Genomic DNA, 24,255 nt, shown 5'->3' on the forward strand with positions numbered 1-24,255 from the left:
CATGCAAGCGGAAAACCTCATTGGCAAACACCCGAGCCAACTGAACCGCAGAAGGTAGTTTTTTGAGTGGAATAAAGTGTGCCATCTTAGAGAACCTATCAGTCACAGTCAAAATTACTGTCATTCCATCGGATGAAGGAAGATCAACAATAAAGTCCATGGATAGGTGGGTCCATGGTTTCTTGGGTACGGACAAAGGCATCAGGAGACCCTGGGGTTTAACAGTAGGGGACTTACACTGTGCACAAACACGACAAGCCTGCACATAATCCACTACGTCTTTCTTAAGTGAAGGCCACCAGAATTGTCGAAGGAGACCTTTGTATGTTTTGGTAACCCCTGGGTGACCAGCCGTTTTGGCGGTGTGAAATAAAACCAACAATTTCTTTCTATCTCTTTCTTTCACGTACAATCTATCAACAGGTGTCTCAGAGGGTGCTTGGGTTTGGTATGCCTTGATACCATCCAGGAAAAGGGACGAAATAACCAAACGGGTAGCGGCTATTATCTTAGACGTGGGTACAATGGGTTCAGGAGCGGGGGCAATAGACTCCAAAGGTTCGTATTGTCGGGAGATAGCATCAGCCTTGACATTACGGTACCCAGGCCTATATGTGATAATGAACTGAAAGCGTGAAAGAAATAAGGACCATCTGGCTTGACGAGAGGACAATCTTTTAGCATCAGCTATATAGGAGAGATTCTTATGATCAGTGATAACCAGGATTTCGTGTCTGGCTCCTTCTAATAAGTATCTCCACTCTTTAAAAGCCATCACAATAGCTAATAGTTCCCTGTTCCCGACATCATAATTTTTCTCCGAATCAGATAGTTTTTTAGAAAAGTAGCAACATGGATGGAGGGGTTCGTTATAGGATAGTCTTTGTGACAATACAGCTCCCACACCTGATTCTGAAGCGTCTACTTCCATTACAAAGGGAAGGGAAGGATCGGGATGGTGTAACACAGGGGCAGTGGCAAATGCCTTTTTGAGAGTCTCAAAGGCTTTAATGGCGTCAGGAGTCCAAACCCTGGGGTGTAAACCCTTTTTAGTCAGTTTAGTGATAGGAGCAATGACTGATGAAAAGTTTTTAATAAATCTGCGGTAATAATTGGCAAAGCCTATAAACCGCTGTATTGCTTTAAGGCCTTGAGGAAGAGGCCAAGACAACATGGCTTCTAATTTTGAAGGATCCATGCTGAACCCCTGTTCAGAAATGATGTACCCTAGGAATTGTACTGATGTTTGGTCGAATAAACATTTCTCCAATTTACAATAAAGACCATTTTGTAACAATCTCTTAAGTACCTTCCTCACATGGGAATGATGAGACTCCAGATCAGGAGAAAACACAAGTATATCATCGAGATAGACCACGGCACAGACATGTAGTAAATCTCTAAGGACATCATTGATGAGGTCCTGAAAGACAGCAGGAGCATTACACAGTCCGAAAGGCATGACTAGATACTCGTAATGCCCACTGCGTGTATTGAACGCTGTCTTCCATTCATCGTTTTCTTTTATGCGAACCAAGTTATAAGCCCCCCTGAGGTCTAGTTTGGTAAAAAATCTAGAACCTTTGACACGGTCAAACAACTCAGTAATGAGAGGGATAGGATAAGCATTTTTAACTGTTATATTATTCAGGCCTCTATAGTCTATACATGGCCTTAAATCGCCCTCTTTCTTGGCAACAAAAAAGAAACCAGCACCAGCCGGAGAGGAGGACCTTCTGATAAAACCTTTACGTAAGGATTCCTGTATGTACTCCTCCATGACCTGGTTTTCTTTCTCAGAAAGCGGGTAGACCTTGCCCCTAGGAGGCATCTTTCCAGGTAACAGGTTTATGGCACAATCATAATCCCGATGTGGGGGTAGTCTATCAGCTTCCCTTTTTTCAAAGACCAATGCGAGGTCTGCATAGACAGGGGGGACAGAAACAGAAAGGGGTTTAGCTGTAGGGACATTGAGTAAACAAACGGGACGTAAACGGACCATACAGTCTCGTTGACAGGATTCCCCCCAGGAGAGTATATCCAAACAACCCCAATCAAGTACCGGGTTATGCTTAACTAACCAGGGGAAGCCCAGTATGATGGAAGCTGTAGGGGAGTCAATTATTTGGAAGGTTATCCTTTCTTTGTGTAAGGCACCCACGGCCATTACCATTTCTTGGGTCTCATGGGTCACCAGGGGTTTCTCAAGTGGTCTACCATCTATGGCCTCAACGGCCAAGGGTGTGGCCTTTTGGATCAGATTCAAGGCTACGGTTTTAGCAAAGTTCTCATCGATAAAGTTATCTGCAGCACCTGAATCGATCAAGGCTTTAGTTGTAATCGTGGTTTGATTGACCAAAAGAGTAACCGTAATGAATGGTCTGGAGATGGACACATGAGGGGAAAAAACCATAACACCCGAGGCCGACCCCTCTCTAGGCCTTAGGTGCTGTAGTTTCCCTGCAAACTAGGACAGTTACTTCGGAGATGCCCCCTCTTACCACAATAAAGGCACAAACCCTCCCTTCTGCGGTATGTCCTTTCAGCTTCAGATAAGCCTACAGCACCTGATTGCATGGGTTCGGGAGGTGGTTGAGTAGGGGGAGGTAACGCTAGTAGTGCAGTACTGGGTAAAGCAGGTAACCCCTGTGTATTCATTCTTCTTTGACTACGCCTCTCTCTTATACGGTTGTCAATTAGAATGATATAATCTATTAGATCATCCAGAAGAATAGGCAATTCCCTGGATGCTATTTCGTCTAATATGTAAGCGGCCAAACCCTCCTGAAAAGCTGTTACGAGGGAGTCGTTATTCCAAACCACTTCAGCTGCCAGAGTGCGGAATTCAATGGTATAATCCGCTACTGATCTACTGCCCTGTCGGATCCTGAGCAGAGCTTTGCCAGCTGAAGCAACCCGGCCGGGCTGATCAAACGTACGTTTGAAAGCTGTTAGAAAGTCTGCAAAGGACATTGGGGACGTGTTCTCCCACATGGGGTTGGCCCATGCTAGAGCTTTTCCTGACAAATGGTTGATCAGAAAAGCAATTTTGGCTCTGTCAGTGGGGTATGAGCGCGGATTCATCACCAAATGAATATCAATTTGGTTGAGGAAACCACGGCACGATGCTGGATCACCGCTATAGCGCTGAGGTGGCGTCATGTGAACCACGTGAGCAGGAGCGGTTACCGGATCAGGGCTGGGTTCTGGCCCAGCAGCAACAACTTCTTGAACGGCAGGTTGCAAGTGGGCAGTACGAGCCAGTATGGTTTGTAAAGCCTGGGCAAACTGATCCATACGATGGTCTAAACCATCCATTCTAGCCTCCTGATTAACTAGGAGCTGTGGAATGTCAGCAGGTTCCATAATGGCCCTGTTGTAATGTCACGATTCCGGGAACCCAACACGCTAACAGACACACACACACACAGAAAAGATGACGTACCGGACCTTAGAGTGGCCGGGTTAAGCACCCACAGAATAGTCAGGAGACAAGCCGAGTCAGGGGAACCAGAAAACAGGATAACGATAAACAAGCCGAGGTCAAAGGGTAGGAGAAAGTCACAGAGTCAGATTAACAAGCCAGAGGGTACGTAACCAGAAATCACAAGTTCAGAATCAATACTATACAGCAAAGACCACAACAGGGCAGGGAGGAACAGGAAAGGTGAGTATAAATACCCTAGGTTAAATTCTGATTGGATAACTTCCAATCAGAATTAACAATCACACGTGGGAGATATCTAAGCCTCCCACTGTGATTGTGGTACTGTTGCTTTAACGCCGGGTCACTCACGTGACCCCGGCGTTTGCATAAATCAACGACCTTCCAGCGTGCAGCGTTATACATGCTGCCGCTGGGAGGCGTGACGGATGCGAGCGGCGAGCGGCGGAGAGGAGACGCCGCTCGCCGACAGGTAGGAGGAGGGGAGACCACGGGCGGCGATGGACTGAGGGTGAGTGCTGCGAGCTGCGAGCAGCCTCCCCTACTAGCCGCCCGCGGACCCCTGACAATACCACTGTAAACACACTACACCCGCTGTGCACTCACCCTACACTCCCTATGCACACACTATACCCCTAAACACAGACTACAACCCCTATACACACACACACATGCACACTCAACTCAAAGCGAAGGTGTGGTGATATATAACATGAGCCAAGACTTCATGAAGGGGTAAAACGAATCTGTTTAATCTGGCCACAGCTCGGCCTTTTATGCAGGTCTTCCAGCAAGGATACTCCCACAGGGGACCTTGTGGAAGACTGTGACAACAATTACAGTGACCAATCAGTGTACAGTAAAATTTAACACACTCCCCCCTGCACATGAAAATCCCTCCTCTCTATCCTGGAGATAATTGACTTAAGTGTCCAGAGTAAACTTAATTATCTCCAGGCAGAGAGAATACTTCTATTTTTTAACAAGCATAAAACTGTATTAAAATACATAACTTTAATATTTCCGAACGGAATCCCCTCGTTCGACATATCCCGAGATAGCTTGGGTCTGAAGCTCAATATAGGCGAACAGCGCTCAGATCCCACGAACACAGTTAAATCGCCATGGAGCTAAAGAGTTCAAGTCACCGACTGTTCGCATAAAATATATCCAGCAATAGCACCATGAGTTTAGCTTTCTGGGGTCGGTCTCTTTCGTGGAGGTAATACGACAAACGCCACGGCGTTCACATAATTGTAAACGAACGGGATGGAAGTGAGATGGTCCCAGCGGTGTTCGTGAGAAATTGTGGCTGAAAAGAGTTCCACGCGGTCAACAACCGAACACCGCTGGGCGTTCGACAACTTAAAATGGCCGCTGCCACGTGTTCAGTAACACTAGCTGCGACCACCCAATCATTCAATAAATGTTTGTGGTTAACCGCAGTTCTGGGGGGTAAATGAGCGGCACACTTCCAAGGTTGGTGGCCTGGCTGTTCGGTAGTTTTGTTCGTTTTTTAGAGAAAGTACGAAATGGGCTACTACACGAACAGCAGGCGAAAGGTAAAACAAGATAAGTATTCATAGAACCAGGGGTTTTGTCACACCCCCTATACACACTAAACACATGCACACTCAACATCATATAAACACATTACTGTACCTATACACATGTGCACTACAACCTTTAAACACATGCACATTAATGATCCTAGATACACACTCAGTGCAACCCTCTGCAGCCCCTAGATACACACACAGTACAGGCCTTACATGCTCATACAAACCTCCTAGGCAAACACACTCTACAGGTCCCATAAACACGCACACATACTTTACAGCCTAGAAACACACACACACACACACACACAAACACACACTACAGCCTCTACCCACACGTAGTACACCACAGACTCCTTTACACACACAAACTGTATCCTCTACACCAGGGCTTCCCAAACTTTTATGGGCCGAGACCCACTTTTGAAAACGGTAATTTTTTTAGACCAACTTGCTCTTAATGCATATTTTAAAAATGAATAAACTTGGCACATCATGACAGCTTTAAAGGCAGAAAATCAGCACATCATGGCAATCAATTTTAGGTGCATAAAATGGGCACATCATGGCAATCAGTTATAGAGGCATTCAATTGGCACAACATGTAATTCATCTTTAAAAGCATACAATTGGCACACCATGACAATCAGCTTTAGAGGCATAACATTGGCACACCATGGCAATCCTTTTTAGATGCATAAAATTGCCACATCATGGCAATCGGCTTTAGATGCATAAAATTGGCATATGGCATCTTTAGAGGCATAAAATTGGCACATAATGGTAATCAGCCTTAGAAGCATATAATTGGCACACCATGGCAATCAGCTTTAGAAGCATAAATTAGGCACACCATGGCAATCAGTTTTTGATGCATAGAAGTGGCACATAACGGCAATCAGTTTTAGATGCATAAACCTGGCATATCATGGCAGATTTAGAGGCATCGTTTTGGTATATCATGGCAGTTTTAGAGGCAGAAAATTGGCATATCATGGCAATCTGTTTTAGAGGCATACAACTAGTTACCCACAGACTCAGGCAGAATCAGAAGCGATGTGTCCCTCTCTTTCATCCAGACATCTCTTGTTGAGTATCCCAGTGGTAGATCCCCATCTGTCGGAGAACTCCGACAATGCTATGCCAGCTGAGGATCTACCGTTTGCCCACCGTTGCAGGGTTGTATTTGTGAGCAGTGTTTGAGCGTTTGAATGTAAGCATGTTTTTGTATGAAGTACACGTGGGTGTATTTGTATGTACTGTTGACATTGAAATGTAGTGGTGTACTTGTGTGTAGTGCTTGCGTCTGAATGCTAGGGTATTTGTATGTAGTGATGTATTTTAAATACAGGTGTGCTTTAATGTGTTGTGTTGGTGTTTGAATGAAGGGGTGTTTATATATAATTTTAGTGTTTTAATACAGGGGTGTTTGTTGCGTTTGACTGCAGTGCATGTGAAGTGGATGCAATGTGTGTGTATTGTGTATTTAAAATTATATACAATGTGTGTTTGAATGTAAGCATGGAGTATGTGTGTGAATGTACATGTTTGAATGCAGGTATGCATTTGTGTGTAGTGTATACACTTCCACACACACTGAGACATATACTCATACAATGACACACATGCATATAAATACACAGACACACACCCAGACTGACAAAGCAGTACACATGCAGACACACACACTGACACAGATACACAGACACTCATGTACACAGACACATAAATACAGATGCACACACAGGGTAGTTGAGGGTGACAGTGTGGGGGGAGGTGAGGGTGACAGGGTGGGGGAGAGGTGAGGGTGACAGGATGGGGGGAGGTGAGGGTGACAGTGTGGGGATGGGAGGCTGACCCTGTTGGGAGGGGTAAGGGTGATCCTGTTGCGGGGGGTAAGGGTGACCCTGTTGCGGGGGGTAAGGGTGAAAGTGGAAAGGAGGTGAGGGTGACAGTGGGGGGGAGGTGAGGGTGACAGTGGGGGGAGGTGAGGGTGACAGTGGGGGGGGAGGTGATGGTGACAGTATGTAGGAGGTGAGGGTGAAAGCCATTCAAATACCTTTTTCTGCAGTCCATGGTGATCCAGTGGTCTCTTCTTCTTCCTCCCTCCCTGGTGGTCCGGTGGCTCTTGCTGTCCTATCTGCAGCTTCCCTTCCGCCGCGGGCAGACCATGCAGACATAGTCTCGCGAGCTCTGGCACGTGTAGTCTCAGAGCATTACCGCGGTAACGCTCTGTGATTGTCCGAGCTCGCTGACATTTACTGCATGGACTTCCCACGGTGGAGGGGAAGCTGCAGACTGGAAGGTGCACAAGGCTTTCTCCCGGTTTCAGAGGAGCCCTGAACCCAGCGGCACATATTGCAAGCCGCTGGGCACCCTCTTGGTGTCAGGCTCTTGAGGGCCTGACAGTCTCCCGGCGTGGGTCAGTTCGACCCACCAGAAATTTGCAACCTACAGTTTGGGAAACCATGCTCTACACACATGCGATCCCACAAACGACATCTAAACAAATACAACAGCATAAGTAGCAAGTTTACTACACATGCACAACACACTTTAACAGCCCTGTTCCTCTTTTGTTCTCTGGTATCCGACTATTAGGGACACCAAAGACAAGTCACAAAAAAACGCAGAGCATGCTTTCGTGGTGCAGAAAAAAAAACTAGGACATTTTCTCCATCCTAGAGAACTGGAGGCTATGGAGGGGCATTACACTAACATACTCATTTGGGGGGCATGCTTGTCATTGGTGATGACATAACACCCCCATTCTGGCCAAGGCCCTCTTAGTGGGCTGCTCTTCCATTTACTGCCCAGATAGAATTTCTGTCCCAGTCCGGCCCTGTTTGGACTCCTACCACATTATTTAATCCCTTACCCATTGTACATTTGCTAATAAGATAGAACATACCTTGGGATGCATCCCCGATTAATAGGGGGTTCTAACGGCCCTGCACTGTTAAAGAACACTATTTCACCAACCAAGAGATTATAGCATGAGTTTGGGGAACCAATTATCCCGTTGTCATTACTTTCCCCACATTTGATGAACTTTACAAAATCTTTTTATTTCAATTCACTGCTAATATGGAGACATTTCTAGGCATTGTAAAATGATTTTACTGACTCAGAAAGCGTTTTTTGTGTTTTTTTTAACAAACATCACATGGCTCTGAATCAAATTTGCACAGTCAGGATATATCTGAAAATTTATTTTTAGTCAATAGATGAATTGCCATTTTTGGTCAAACTGAGTGTTTTGCAATATAAGATACTCTTAGCACCATAACTACAGTATATTGTAGTGCCTGTCCATGCAAACCTATCATTTAAATCACTCTCCATTTCTGTTTTCCTAAAATTGGCTCTGTCATGTTGATATTGCTTTTGAGAATTTCATATGAATAAAATCTTAATTAAAAAAACTATCCAAGAATTTTATGGAAATTCATTTAGATGAAGTTGTTATCAACTGTCCTTTTAGCCCTCTAACAAGCTGATATACAGCTACTTTCCACTCTAATGTTTTTATGTTTTATTTTCCTGTTTGTTTCTTTCAGTTTTAGGTTGTTGTTTTTTTTATTTTATTTTTTTTTTTACTTTGTTGGTTTACTGTATTTTTATTTGCCTCCTATTGTCAAAACTAAAAGCAGAAATTTGCATGTATGTTCACTGTACATATGTTTTTTTTGTTTTATTTTGTGCCATTTTCAAAATAAAAATTATATTTTAAAAAGACTAAATTTTTGTAATACCCTTGGTACTTTTTGTTTTTGGAAGGGTTGGAAGGGCAGAGGGGTGTGGGTGTGGGGTGTGAGGGTTATATCACTTGACTCTTATGGATAGTTCCTAAATTGAGACTAAAAAAAGTTACAGCCTAGCTGAGCGTGATGGGGCTTACTGTCCTTTTAGTCATCACCTGGGCAGTCCCCTAGCCTCTCCTGGAGCTTAGACTCCAACTCTCATCCCTCTCAGCGTTGCCTTCTCACCAGTATTCCACAACCCATTCTTTTAAACACGTATTTATGGAGACAGCGCCTGCTATTTACAAGGAAATTTTATTTTTTAAAAAGCTGCTTTAATTAAATTGCATCTATTTTGAGGAGGAATACAGTCGTCCCTGTTGGGTGAAGGGTGTGAGTACAAGTAGGAGGATACAATCTGAAGACAGATTCGGCCAAACAAGGCTGATGAATCCAGAGATTGAAGCACATGAGGCACAGTGAGTGACCCAGAACATGGCAGTAAGCAGGAAGGAGAGTGACTGCAGGGCATGTGACAGGAGCTGGGGTGGGAAGGAGAGGGGAAAGATTACTTTTTTTTAACGCGTGTGGGAAGCGCAACACTAGCTGACGAAATCAGTTAGTAAATAGGGTTGTGAGAATCCAAGGGCAGACTAAGGTAAAAGGGGAGGAGTTGGTATATTAGGGGTGGGCAGGGCACCTAGCATTTCGTTGGGTGTCACACTGAGAGCCCCAAGGGACACACCCGGGTGTCCATATACCGTCTTGGTCGCAGTTTTGGACATCGCTTCCTTTGATGATGCCAGGGTGTTGCTGTGTGCGCTCTCGGTAGCACAGGTGCCCAAATATATCGCTTTCTGACACACCCTGCCCACTGACTTGCCTTTTCCGCAGCTTTCTGTAATGCTAAGTAAGGTCCGGGCTGCCATGACCGGACTGGTGGGGTCCAAGTCTACCAAGCAGAGCATAAAGCCTGACGTGTGCCAGCAGGATAAGGAGCCCCCCAAGACTGAGATCCCATCTCCACGGGTGCCCTGCAGACCTGGCTTCCTGAGCCTCACACCTGAGGAGCTGCAGGCTTCTGGGGACCACACCTCCAGGATTATACTGAGCCCCAAAAACCCCGGGGAGCTACACTGGGGAACCGGCTATGCAGAGTAAGTACAGCTTTAAAACTATGGATGGACATGGGCTGCAGCTGTGTACTGTGTTTTACAATGGCAATATGCAGAAGGCATACCATGGGAGTTATGTATAAAGTGTAATGCTGGGGCAACGTTCTGAAAAGGAACAATCAGCAGGGACATTCCACTGGTTTCCATAGTTACTACTACACATTTAGAATTCTACCCCAGAATTCTGTTTTATACTCACCCCATGTCTATGACAGTGTGTGCTTATCTTCATATTTCTCATTCATCACAGCCATCACTAACACCTGCTATCTGTTAGTATGTGTGTCACTGTACACCATATGAACCCATACAGATACTGCTTTCCTTACACATCAGCTCTGTACTAAAGTATATATGTAAGTTATTTTAAAGAGTCAAGTACAAAATCATCATAGTTATCAGGTAGTTGGAGAGTATTGTCCCTGCACATACAAATACATTTTAATAGTTACTTAATTCTGCTTCATCCTTATAATTATTTTCATGTTACTGAAAAAAAAGCCATGGGCATTGGTTACTAAGGGCCCAATTATATGCAGTATTTTTATGGTTGGTAGTACATAATAGGTATCTGAAGTGTACACTTTGTACCTAGATGTAAAGATAGATGTAAAAAGTATTGCTGAAGGTGAGCAGTCCGCTTTAAAGTATGTGATATATTTTCAATACCCTAATAAAGGCTTCTTTTAGTGCATTTTCATTTTCCTTATGTGAGCTTAACTATATTATTACTGATAGAAATGAGACATTTTATTGATAAAGGGATGATATAGTCACCAAAACAACTTTAGCTTAATGAAGCAGTTTTGGTGTACAGATTATGCCCCTGCAGTCTTACTGCTCAATTATGTGCCATTTAGGAGTTAAATCACTTTGTTCATGCACTCTAGTCACAACTCCCTGCATGTGACTTCTACAGCCTTCCTAAACACTTCCTGTAAAGAGTCATCTAATGTTTACACTTCCTTTATTGCAAATTCTATTTAATTTAGTATTTATTATCTCCTGCTCTGTTAATAGCTTGCTAGACCCTGCAGAAGCCTATTGTGTGTGATTAAAGCTCAAGATACAGAGCAGGAGATATAAACCTTTACAGTAAGTTACATCTGATTGAAAGTAAAAAACATTTTTTTTCATTCAGACTCTGTCAAAGCCAGGGGAGGTGTGGTTAGGGCTGCATAAATGTATACAAACATGATTTATCTCCTAAACGACAGAGAATTAAGCAGTGATCTATGCACCAAAACTCCTTCCTTAAGTTAATGTTGTTTTGGTGACTATAGTGTCCCTTTAATTAATGCGAGTATATAGACTTCCAAAGAAGTTACAGTAGGTACGATTGGTGTGAAAACAGACCTTTATTTTAATCCATATTGGATGGATATGTACTGACCAGCCAAAGTGAAAAAATACTTATGAAAAGAAGTTACAATAATTAATAGTGAATCGAGCTTTTCTTATTATATATAGGGAATATTACTGAGTAATGTGATAATCACTAAATAAAACTGCATATAGTAAACATCTCTTGCACAATATAGTGAGTTAAATGTACATGTTACCTCATATTTGTAAGATATGTTCATCCAACATGATAAAATAGTTGGCATTTGTGATTAGGTTTGCATTCTGATTAGTAAATCACTAATAGTGCTAAATGCAAATAAACAATTGTTCACATCTAGTTTTTTAGTTAGTAGTTTGTTTTTAAATGTTTTATTTTTTTTAATACATGCCTAATTAAATGCATAATTATGTTTGGATGCTTGTAAACCGATATGTTTCTGAATTAGTGGCTTCAAATAAAGCCTAATTTTATGTGAAGATAATACCAGGTTTGACATATTGTTCATGGTAATCCAAATAATTCCAAATTGAGGATAAACTGTGTTAAATATTAAAATACAATCATGAGCTAAATGGTTGGTGTGTAGTCTTATGGCATAACTAATTTCATTTTATATAGTTCGATTGAGCAGCTTATGGCTTTATATATTTCTTACATAGGAGGCAGCCGGTGTATAATCAAAATGAACCACAGGGGTCTGACCGTCACCAATCCCCAAGACCTGCTATAATAAATCCCAATAGGACCTATGATTGTGCTAGTGCCAGATGTTGAAGTGATATATATATATATATTGTAAGTGATTAATTGTCAGAGCTATTCACTGAAGTGAAATTGCAGAAATAGAGGAAGACTCTTCACTAAAGAGTGAATTCTCAGAAATAGAGGAAGATTATTCAACATGACAAACTGCGTAAGAATTGGGGCATTCACAAAAATTATTTACTTCTCCACTGACGTTTTCTAAAATTTTCCATGTTGCCTGAAGAGAAGGGGGTAAGGGTGCATTGGTGCTTTATCAATGTAATAGTTAGGCGTATTTTAATGTGCTTGTATTTGCACCTTACATATATATGACTCCAGCAATAAGATCCTAAACCTAGAGTGAGCAATGAGGAACTTGTTGGGAGTTTACAGACAGCATGGTGAAAATACATACGGTAATACATTTTACACACAGACAGGTGTCAGAAAGTGTGATTAAGTCACATTTTTCAGGTGTCAGTGGTGGAACATATTTGTATGTTATAACTTCTGCGCTTGAGGCATAAATTCAACTGTTCTCCAGGAAGCAAACTTTGCAAGAATTGTTCTAAAATGCATTTTTGCACCTCCAGAATTGTTGAAGATTAAAGGACCACTATAGTGCCAGGAAAACAAACTCGTGCCCCCACCCTCAGGGTCCCACTCCCGCCGGGCTGAAGGGGGAGGAAGGGGTTAAATCCTTACCTTTCTCCAGTGCCAGGCTCCCTCGGCGCTGGGGACTCTCCTCCTCCTTCGGTCGTCGTCGGCTAAATGCGCGTGCACGGCAAGAACCGCGCGCGCATTCAGCCAGGCTATAGGAAAGCATTCTCAATGCTTACCTATGGATGCTGGCGTCTTCTCACAGTGAGAAGCGCGGAAGCTCCTCTAGCGGCTGTCAATGAGACAGCCACTAGAGGCTGGATTAACCCTAATGTAAACATAGCAGTTTCTCTGAAACTGCTATGTTTACAGCAGGCAGGGTTAATCCTAGATAGACCTGGAACCCAGACTACTACATTAAGCTGAAGTGGTCTGGGTGCCTATAGTGGTCCTTTAATACTTTGCTTTGTAACATTAGCATTTTAGAATATAAGAAATAAACATTCTGTTGATTATGCATGAACGCGTGTTATTCACATAATTACATCACTTTATTTTTAGTTTTTGTTTGTTCTTCTTTGTGTACATTATGAAAACATTGACATTTATTCACTAAAGGGCATTTGTACACTGAGGAACGGACAGGGGTCCCGAAAGGTTTGTCTTTCATATGCTCTTCAGATAAAAGTGCTCGTTGTGTTACCTCATGTTTTCACGAAAGTCTTGAAATGAAGCAAATTGAAACCTAAATGGCAAAATATTCAAAATGCAGTGATTTTAACCTGTATACAGGTGATCCTCATTTACCGACCGGGTTCCGTTCTTACGAATCGGCTGTAAAATGAATTGGTCGGTAAGAGAGGATGCGCTATAGAGCAGGTCTATATTTGGGGGAATTTCCCCGAGCATAGGCCAGCTCACTAGAGTAGAGAATCCCTCTAAGCTATGTTTGAGGTAATTTTCTAAGTGAGAACTACCTGTATTGCCATTTGGCTTTTCATTTGCTGCAGTCTGAAGTTTAGTGAATGAACTGTATATATAAAAAATATATATAAAAAAAAAGAAGTAAAATCACCGTCAGAGCAGAGCAAAGGATTGAAAATCTTAATTACACCTGGAATTAAACTTTATATCAGTTTTGATAAAAAGATTGCCACTTATTATTTAAAATGGTGTTTCCAGTAAAATGTAATAGGGAGGGCCAGACCATTCTTGAAGTTTATCTAAAACAAGATAAAAACAAACAAACAACTAAATACATACATATCATGCAACACCTAATTAGTACAGTTAATAAAATATTTGTTAGCTGCCTGATTTTATTATTTAAGGTATACAGAATGCAATATATTATTCCACATAATCTGGGAGGCTCAGTAATAGAGGAACAAGTTCATTTCTGCAGAGTAACAAAAATCATCAGCCTACAAACCCAAAGTCACAAGACTGGATGTGTAAGATATGTATAAGGCAACAGTTTGTTTCTCCCCAGCCACAGAGGAAGTACGAAAGGAGTTTTTGCTTTCAATTAGAACGCTTCCTAGAACAGCAGTGAAGTTATAAAGAAACACAGACACATCTATCTTAACTACACAACAATGAAACACGTTAACAAAGAAAGCCATATTTACCTTGCACAATCGACTTTTACCCCGTTACCAAAACACTTGTGTACCCTATGCTTGCCAGCAAGTCCATACTATACAAATAATTTAATGACAGTCTATCACTAATGGAATGGCTTCATAGTTAGAGATATTTTTAGATCAATAGAGTTATAAGGAAATATGTGTTGGGAAACTAGAGAGGGTAGCAAGTGTACCATATCCAATGTAATTAGCCATTATTTTGGTGTTTGGTTAGTCTCTTAAAGACTAAAAGTAGTCCGCAACAGGCAGAGTTGGTATTAATGATCCATAGGTTAATACATCATTTTATATTATAATTTGTTGCCGATTTTACCAGCATAATATACAGAGGACATGTTTGATGCAAGCATGTTTTCTTTTTTTTTTTAATTACTGTGTCCCTTTAACGCCTCCAGTCAGTGGCGTACACACGATCCATGGAGCCCCGGTGCGAAAACTGATCCGTTGGCTTACCCTGCGCGGGCCGGGGCTGCAACACATGACAGCGGGCACCTGGTCGCATTATGTACGCCAGTGCATGCAGATACACATACACTTAAAGGACCACTATAGGCACCCAGACCACTTCAGCTCAATGAAGTGGTCTGGGTGCCAGGTCCCTCTAGTTTTAACCCTGTAGCTGCCATGTTTCATTGAGGGTTAATCCAGCCTCTAGTAGCTGTCTCACTGACAGCCGCTAGAGGCACCTCTGCGATTCTCACTGTGAAAATCACAGTGAGAAGACCCTGGATGTTCATAGGAAAGCATTGAGTAATGCTTTCCTATGGGCGGTTTGAATGCGCGCGCGCCAGGAAAACAAGTTTGGTCCTTCAATGACAAACATTCAAATACACATACAGACAAACAGATACCCATGCAGACAAAAAGATACACACACGGAGATACACATACATACAGACACACACACACTTATAGTGACAGACCCACATACACACACACACTCTCACGAACAGACACATACACACATATTTACTGACAGACACACACACTCAGTGACAGACATACATACACACTCACTGACAGACAGACACACATACACACTCACTAACAGACACCAAACAGACTCACTAACAGACACACACTCATCAAACAAGACACACACTAACAGACACACACAAACTAACACACTCAGTAACAGACACACACACAGTAACACACTCACTGACACACACCGTGACTAGCAGATACACACTCAATAACAGACACACACTAACAGGCACACACACACAGTAACACACACACTCACTGACACTCAATAACAGACACACACAAACTAACACACAACTAACAAATTCAGTAACAGACACACACAGTAACACACTCACTGACACACACACAAACACACTCACTTTTTTTTATTTAATCCCCCATGCTCCCTACCTTTGGGAGTGCTGAGGGGATTCCAGCTTTCTCTGGGGTCCAGTGGGGCTGCTGGGTGGCCGGTCACTGCAGGCAGCGAGGGAGCACTGATCCTCCTGTGCAAAGTGATGCCACTGCTAGCCTCGGGGGGCCCTGAGGTGGCCAGCTCCTGGGCCACCCAGGAGAAGAGGCTGGCAAATTGCGTCCGTGGCCGCACTGGCGTACATACCCCGGTCGCAGCTGCGACCCCTGCGACCGCGCTATGTACGCCAGTGCCTCCAGTACTGAGCACTTTTTCTTTGCAAAAATATTATCATAATATTTATTTGAAATATGGCATACATAAATAGCACAACAGTAAAACAGTAAGTTTGTTTATGGATTGTTATTTACAAAAACAGAACAATTTTAATAATGTAAATTTACATAATTAGAATTTTTATAAAAATGGTAGGTATTTGTAAAGACCTTGATGAAATTACTATTACTATAGTTTAATAAATATGACAACGTAATGTAAAACTAATGTCTGTATTTGAGCATAAATCTCACGTAAATTAAAGGGACACTATAGTCACCAAAACAACTTTAGCTTAATGAAGCAGTTTTGGTTTATATATATCATGCCCCTACAGTCACACTGTTCAGTTCTCTGCCTTAGGAATTAAATCACTTTTTTTTTTTTATTCTTTATTTTTCTTTGTGCACGTAAGAACAGGTAACAGTTTATCTTGCAGTGCCACAACAGCGACTGCAGGCTCATCTTTTTTAAACAATATGGCATGCGATTGAACAGCACATTTTTTTTTTTTGTTATGTAATTACGCTAAATTATCATGCTTTATATATATATGAAAGGTATAGTAGTTTAAGAGCTACGTTTCTAAACAGAGGATTTCAAGCTGTTCAATATTATTACAAGTTTTGCTCATGAGGTTTAGGCTGAAACATGTAACAGCTAAATTAAGCTACATGGCATGTCAGTCAATGGGCTAGTGATCCCCACATTACGAGAAGGTATACATCTGACATAACATGTAAATCATAAGGCATCTACAACAATTATAACTTAATATATGCATGTGAGTGAAATAAGCAAGCCATGCAGCTCCACTGGGTCTCCACATGTTATTCCCCCCGCTCCTCAGGTCGTGCTCCGACAGGCTACTGTAAGTGGCAGGCTGTGTGACAAGCTTGGTCTCCCGGGCTTGTGGCTTCCCTGCCTCTGCCCTGTTTCTAGAGAGTGTCCGCTGGGCTCAGGATTCCTCAGGAGGCAATTAGCTGGTTGTCTTTGTGATAGTCTCTGTGAGGCTGAGTAGTGCATTCTTAGGCAGTTCATCTATGCCCCATGCTGGACGTGTGGTGTCCTCCCGTTGCTTTTTCTACCCGGCAGCCGCCTTTGCCTCTCCTAGCCTCAATGTGGTATTGTGGGTGGTCTGCCGACGGCCAGGAGCTGGAAGCATGGCTCATCCGCTATACATAGGGGGTGTAACGCTGCCTTGTGGGGTGTCAAGTCGCCTGGTTTACGGCTGGAGCAGGAAGCCCCTTAGTTGGTCGCCTGCTTTATTCAGGGTACTTCCCAGTTGGCCGCGTGGCGGAGATGCAGTGCGGCGGCCATTTTAAAGTCGGAGCCTCAGAGTGTACCCTGCAGAGCTTGGTGAGGATCGCCTCTGTGTCCATCAGTGGGGACCGGGATGACACCCCCCCCCCGGCCCAAAGGGCGGGGGGTAGGCATCACAGAGCCGTTGTGTGGCGGTCCAGCAAGCAGTCAGGCAGGGTGGCGGCCATCCATCCCGCCCTTCTCACATGTGGGCCGCGAGCTCCAAAGTCTTGTGTGGCCTTTGGGACCCCAAAGCTCCCGATCTCAGAGCCCGCTGTCGTGCCCACTTCAGCTCCGGCACATTCCTGCGTTCCTCTGGCTCAGTGACGGGCTGTGAACTCAATATATCGGTCAAAAAGGCCAGGTTCAGCAGGAGCCTCTCCCTCATGCGACCGGTCAGCATGGCGGGCAGGCCCCGCCCCCAAAATCACGTTGTTTATGCAGCCTTAGTCTGCATGTGACTTACACAGCCTTCCTAAACACTTCCTGTAAAGTCATCTTATGTTTACACTTCCTTTACTGCAAATTCTGTTTAATTTAGAAGTCTTTATCTCCGGTTCTGTTAATAGAAGTCTGTGTATGTATGTAATTAAAGTTCAGTTTACGAAGTAGGAGATTACAACTTTTAACGTAAGTAAGATCTGATTGAAAATGGAACCATTTTGTTTTCATTCTGGTTGTGTCAGTCACAGCCAAGGGAGGTGTGGTTAGGGCTGCACAAACCTAACTAAAAGTCATTTAACGCCTAAACGGCAATGAATTGGGTAGTGAATTTTCAGAGGCATGATATATACACTAAAGCTGCTTCATTAATCTAACGTTGTTCTGGTGACTATAGTGTCCCTTTAAGTACAATTAAATCATATATATTTCTAAAATAAAGTTCATTAAACAATATTATATCTGTAATGCTAATACCATGGCGTCATTTACTCCACATCTACCTATGACTGTATGAATTATATGATATTTGAAGCTTCTTTGGAAGGATTTCCATCTGCAGAAATTAAACAGTGCCCTTGCAGAATGATCAGGACTATTGCAGTGCAATATTCAATAGTAAACTCTGTCATGATTGAATCCAGTAACACATGTATACATAAAGAGATACTGAATGGTAAATATAATTACTGGTCCATTTTCAGTTTTGGCTTACTTGGTCTGTATTAATGTAAGTTCCACGAATAGTAAATAATTACAGTTAGGTAAGTCCCACAAATGATGAGTAAAAAAGTATGAGTATAAAGAATATATTTGGGAGGTGTGTTAGCCTCTGTTTTCTATGACAGAAGCTTAAAACCCTGGTAATATTATCAGTGCAATGTGCTGTTAGTAGCTTCATATCTTGATCACAGTGCAGATATTCTTTTTCTTTGTATGATGTTTTTAGAGCATAAAGTGTTTCTGTTTGGTTTTAGGTACATTTATTCATTTAAACATGGGGCTACATTGAGGGTTTGCACATGCTGTGATACAGGAAATAAAACACAGGCCACATTCTTGAAACGCTGTATTACTTTCAAAGTGTTAGTCAAGGTTCAGTAGCTTGAATTAGTGAAGCGGAAAACCAGTCATTATTAATGTGTAAGTAAAAGAAGGGGGAATTACCGTATATACTCGAGTATAAGTCGAGGCCCCTAGTTTTACCCCAAAAAACTGGGAAAATTGACTCCAGTATAAGACTAGGGTGGGAAATGCAGCAGCTACTGGTAAATTTCTTAATAAAATTAGATCCCCCAAAAATTATATTACCGTAATTGAATATTTATTTACAGTGTGTGTGAATAATGAATGCAGTGTGTGTGAATAATGAATGCAGTGTGTGTGTATATAATGCAGTGTGTGTGTATGAATGCAGTGTGTGTGTATGAATTATTTAATATCATTTATTTTATTATTTTAATATAATTTTTTTTTTTAAAAATCTTATTACATTTTTATTTTATTTTAATATTATTAACATTTTTATTTTAACTTTTTTTGTCCCCCCTCCCTGCTTGATACATGGCCAGGGAGGGGGGCTATATGATTCCCTTGTGGTCCAGTGGATGGGCTGTGCAGGAGTGGGGCTGAGAGCGAGCTGTTACTTACCTTAACAGCAGCTCCTGTCAGCTCCCTTCTCCTCTGTTCCGGTCAGCTCCACTGTAAGTCTCGCGGTCTGAGTGCCGCACGGAGCGTTGCCACGGTAACCCGTGGCAACGCTCAGACGCCGCGGCTCTCGCAAGACTTACAGTGGAGCTGACCGGCACGGAGGAGAAGGGAGCTGACAGGAGCTGCAGGAAAGGTAAGTTACAGCTCGCTCCCAGCCCCCACCAGGACCGCCGGGCTTGTAATGAGCCCGGCGGTCCTGGTCTGTATTATGGTAATGTAAGTTGCCATAATACAGACAGTGACTCAAGTATAAGACGAGTGGGGTTTTTTCAGCGAAAAAAAATGTGCCGAAAAACTCGTCTTATACTCGAGTATATATGGTATATACTTCGCAAGACTGCCCTCAATTTTTATGAGAATTGAACTGAGGGAGAAAAGTACAATTGATATATACAGTAAACTGAAAAATTGCATTATTCTTAGGATGTTTTTTTTGTTTGTGTGTTTGTTGTTTTTTTTAGAATTACATGATTTATTGCAATGTGTATTACCAATTTTTAACCCAAACCCAAATTATATAGATTATATTAACAAGGTGACATCATTTAATTGTAAAATGAACTGAGAGACTTGTTCCTCAAGTGCAATATAAAATACATTTTTTAAAACATCTTAAAGGAACACTATGGTCACCAGAACAACTACAGCTTAATGTAGTTGTTCTGGTGATTATAGGCTGTGCCTGCAGGCTTTCTAATGTAGACACTTACAATTCAGAGAAAAGGCACTGTTTACATTACTGCCTGGGGACACCTCCAGTGGCCACTCCTCAGACAGCCATTGGAGGTACTTCCTGGCTCAGTGCTGCACATCGTGCAGCACTGACGTTCAGCATCAGTTACAGAGAAGCTGAATGCTCCCCCATAGAGATTGGTTCAATGCATCTTTATCAGGAGATGCTGATTGCCTAGGGTGGTATTTAGCCCGTACCCACCCTGCCTCCTTGGCTAAGATCAACCTATAGGAAAGCATTGTGATTTGCTGAGATCATCAATTCTGATGATGTCAGCCAATGAGGCGGATTGGGGGCTCCCATCAGTGCCGGCAGTCCCCCAAGAAGCTGGAAATAAGGTTAGATTTCTTATTAGTTAAGAGCGGCAAGGGACCCTTCATGTGGTTTAACATTATAGGATCAGTAATACACTTTCCTGACCCTATAGTGTTCCTTTAATTTACCCCTTAACACAGTTCAGAAGGCATTGTTTACATTGCTGCGTACTAAGACCTCTAGTGACAGTCACTCATACTGCCACTAGAGTCGTGTGTCAGTGCTCTGCATGGAGGCGCTGAATGTTTCCCATAGAGAACATGCGTAATGTGCTCCCAATGCTTTCCTATGGGAAAGTATTGGCTTAGCTGAGATCATTAAGATCTCGGCTACGGAGGCGGGACAAGCAACAGCGAAACCATCAGGGCATGGGGAAAAATGGTAAGTAAAAACACCAATCATGTGATTGGAGGGGGCAGGTACCTAAACAGGCACACACTCTCTGACAGGCATACACACGCACTCACTGACTGACAGACATACCCAGACTCATTGACAGAGACACACACAGACATACACACACAGATATATATATATATATATATATACACACACACACAGACACACATACACAGACACACACACACAGACTCATTGACAGAGACACACACAGACACACATACACAGACACACACACACAGACTCATTGACAGAGACACACACAGACATATATACACAGACACACACACACAGACTCATTGACAGAGACACTCACAGACATACACACATACACACACAGACATACATACACACACACATACACTTTCTCTAACACTCACATTTATATTTTGAATTCTAATCCACTCACCCTCCCTAACTCCCGGCATTATTACACAGCGTGAGGGAGCAGAGAGGAGCTGCAAGAAGACTGCATACAGTAATTGTATATATTATATATATTTTATTAAAATTTAAATAAATACATTTAATAATAATAAAAAAATATGCAATTTCATTCTAAAGGTATTTTTATATAAAAAAATATATATATTGTTGTCAAAATACACTTAGAATGAAATTAAATAAAACATATATACATACAAATAGATATAATTACATACATATACACGTAGGATTTAAATACATATATATGTATATATATTTGAATTCTACGTGTATATTTATGTAATATTTTAACATAATTAAGTCATTTTATCAATTATAATTTGAGGGACCAGCCTGACAACCCAGGCAGCAAGTCCAGAGAATTTAATTTGCAAGTCATATGTTTATCCCTGTAACTTTCCAAAACACCATAAAACCTGGACATGGGTGGTATTATTGTACTTGGGAGACTTTGCTGAACACAAATATGTGTGTTATAAAACAGCAAAACTTATCACGATGATGTAAAAACAGCAAAAAACTAATATGAACGCTAACTTTTGCTAGCATTTGTGACTACATGGCTGCTAAAAAAACACTGGACATGCCCTGGGTTGGGTAATTTTTCAAATGGTATGCAATGGTGAGGTTAATTCACATTTCTGGGCTACCATACTGTCTTAAAGGCATCATAGCCAATCTGGCAAATTTCAATTTGCAAAAACAGAAATTGGCAAATCTTATATTTGACCCTGTAACTTTTTCAAAACACCATAAAACCTGTACATGGGGGGTACTGTTGTACTCGTGCGACATTACTCTACACAAATATGAGTGTTTAAGAGCAGTAAAATGTATAATACTGATGATATCATTGGTGAAAGGACAATTTATTTGTGAAAAATGCAAAAAAATTATATATATAAACGCTAACTTTGGCCAGAGTTTGTGACTAAGTGGCTACTACAAAAGACTGGACATACCCCTTTTATTTTATACCCTGGGTTGTCTACTTTTACAAATGGCCAAGATAAGGTTAATTTTCATTCTTGGGATACCATACGGTCTCAAAGGCAACATAGGCCCAGCAAACCAATCTGGCAAATTTCAATGGAAAAGGGAAAAGCCCTATATTTGACCCCTGTACGTTTCCACAAAGTCATAGAACCTATACATGGGGACACTGTGGTTCTCGTGAGACATTGCTGAATATAAATATGCAGTAAAATCTAACAGTATTATGACATTCACAATCAAAATGTAATGCAGAACTTAAAAAATGAAAAAATGTCTTAATTTCTCATACTTTTTTAGATTTTTTTCACATTCATTTATGTTTCATATATAAATATTTGATATGAAATGAAAGCCCTGTTTGTTTTGATCACAACTTGTACAATTGGCTCCGTCCTTAACCCCTTAACGCCGGATGACGGACCCGTTTTGATGACGGACTGGGTCCGTCATGCGCTAATCGTGGGGTTATTATTATTATTGCAATTTATATAGCGCCAACAGATTCCGTAGCGCTTTACAATATTAAGAAGGGGATTTAACTATAAATAGGACAATTACAAATAAACTTACAGGAACAATAGGTTGAAGAGGACCCTGCTCGATCGAGCTTACATTCTATAGGAGGTGGGGTGTAAAACACATTAGGACAGGAATTTGCAATCAAATAAGGTGGACTGCCCTTTAGGAGAGGGCAAGAGACAGGTATGTGAGGTATTGGTTAGTCTTGGAGGCCATAAGCTTTCCTAAAGAGATGGGTTTTAAGGCACTTCTTAAAAGATGCAAGACTAGGGGAGAGTCTGATGGCGGTAGGCAGGCTATTCCATAGGAAGGGAGCCGCCCGCGAGAAGTCCTGCAAGCGCGAGTTGGCCGTACGAGTGCGGACAACGGACAGGAGGTGGTCACGGGCAGAGCGGAGAGACCGAGAAGGGACATACCTATGGATCTGTGAGGAGATATAAGAGGGGCTAGAGTTGTTCAGTGCTTTATAGGTGTGAGTAAGTACCTTGAATTGACTCCTATAGCATACAGGAAGCCAATGTAAGGACTGGCAGAGGGGTGAGGTGTGAGAGAAACGACTAGAGAGGAAAATCAGTCTAGCAGCAGCGTTCATTACGGACTGTAGGGGTGCAGTACGGCTTTTGGGAAGACCAATCAGGAGAGGGTTACAGTAATCCATGCGGGAAATTACCAGAGCATGGACAAGCTCCTTGGTAGTATCTGGTGCAAGAAAGGGGCGGATGCGGGCTATGTTTTTAAGATGAAATCTACAGGATTTGGCAACATGCTGGATGTGAGGCTCAAAGGTGAGACCAGAGTCAAGTATGACACCAAGACAGCGCGCTTGCAAGGATGGACTGATGTTGGTACCACAAACTTGAAGGGAGAGCGAAAGAGGAGGATCAGTATTAGGAGGAGGAAAGACAAGGAGCTCAGTTTTTGAGAGATTGAGTTTCAGAAAGCGGGAGGACATCCAGTCAGAGATGGAAGAAAGGCAAGCAGTGACACGTTGCAGGACGGCAGGGGAGAGGTCCGGGGAGGAGAGATATAGCTGGGTGTCATCAGCGTACAGGTGGTAGTGGAATCCAAAAGAGGTAATAAGTTTGCCAAGAGAGGCAGTATAAAGAGAAAATAGAAGGGGACCAAGGACGGAGCCTTGGGGGACACCAACCGAGACAGGGCGAGGGGAGAAGGTATCATTAGAGAAGGAGACACTGAATGAGCGTTGGGAGAGATAAGAGGAAAACCACGAGAGGACAGAGTCACAGAGACCAAGCGATTGAAGAGTTTGAAGAAGGAGAGCATGATCAACGGTGTCAAAGGCCGCTGAGAGGTCAAGAAGAATTAGTATGGAGTAGTGGCCTTTGGATTTAGCTGCGATTAGGTCGTTAGTGACTTTGATAAGGGCAGTCTCTGTAGAGTGGAGAGGGCGGAAGCCAGATTGAAGGGGGTCAAGGAGAGAGTTGGAATTGAGGAAATGAGACACACGGGTAA

The 24,255-nt window shown here is 42.4% G+C and overlaps 1 protein-coding gene across 3 annotated transcripts in view; it reads left to right on the plus strand.

Moving 5' to 3' along the window:
• The first annotated feature begins 9,311 nt into the window (after positions 1-9,311).
• The window catches only part of PPM1J (protein phosphatase, Mg2+/Mn2+ dependent 1J), a 75,928-nt gene continuing 60,984 nt past the window's right edge, over positions 9,312-24,255 (plus strand). Inside the window, exon 1 of one of the 3 annotated variants that reach the window (XM_063450712.1) lies at positions 9,312-9,904. In XM_063450712.1, the coding sequence (XP_063306782.1) occupies positions 9,651-9,904 (254 nt within the window). In that variant the 5' untranslated portion in view covers positions 9,312-9,650. The remainder of the gene's footprint in view (positions 9,905-24,255) is intronic. The other 2 variants (XM_063450720.1, XM_063450705.1) reach the window with 2 other exon arrangements.

Source organism: Pelobates fuscus, chromosome 1, assembly GCF_036172605.1.
Source record: "Pelobates fuscus isolate aPelFus1 chromosome 1, aPelFus1.pri, whole genome shotgun sequence".
NCBI lineage: Eukaryota > Metazoa > Chordata > Amphibia > Anura > Pelobatidae > Pelobates > Pelobates fuscus.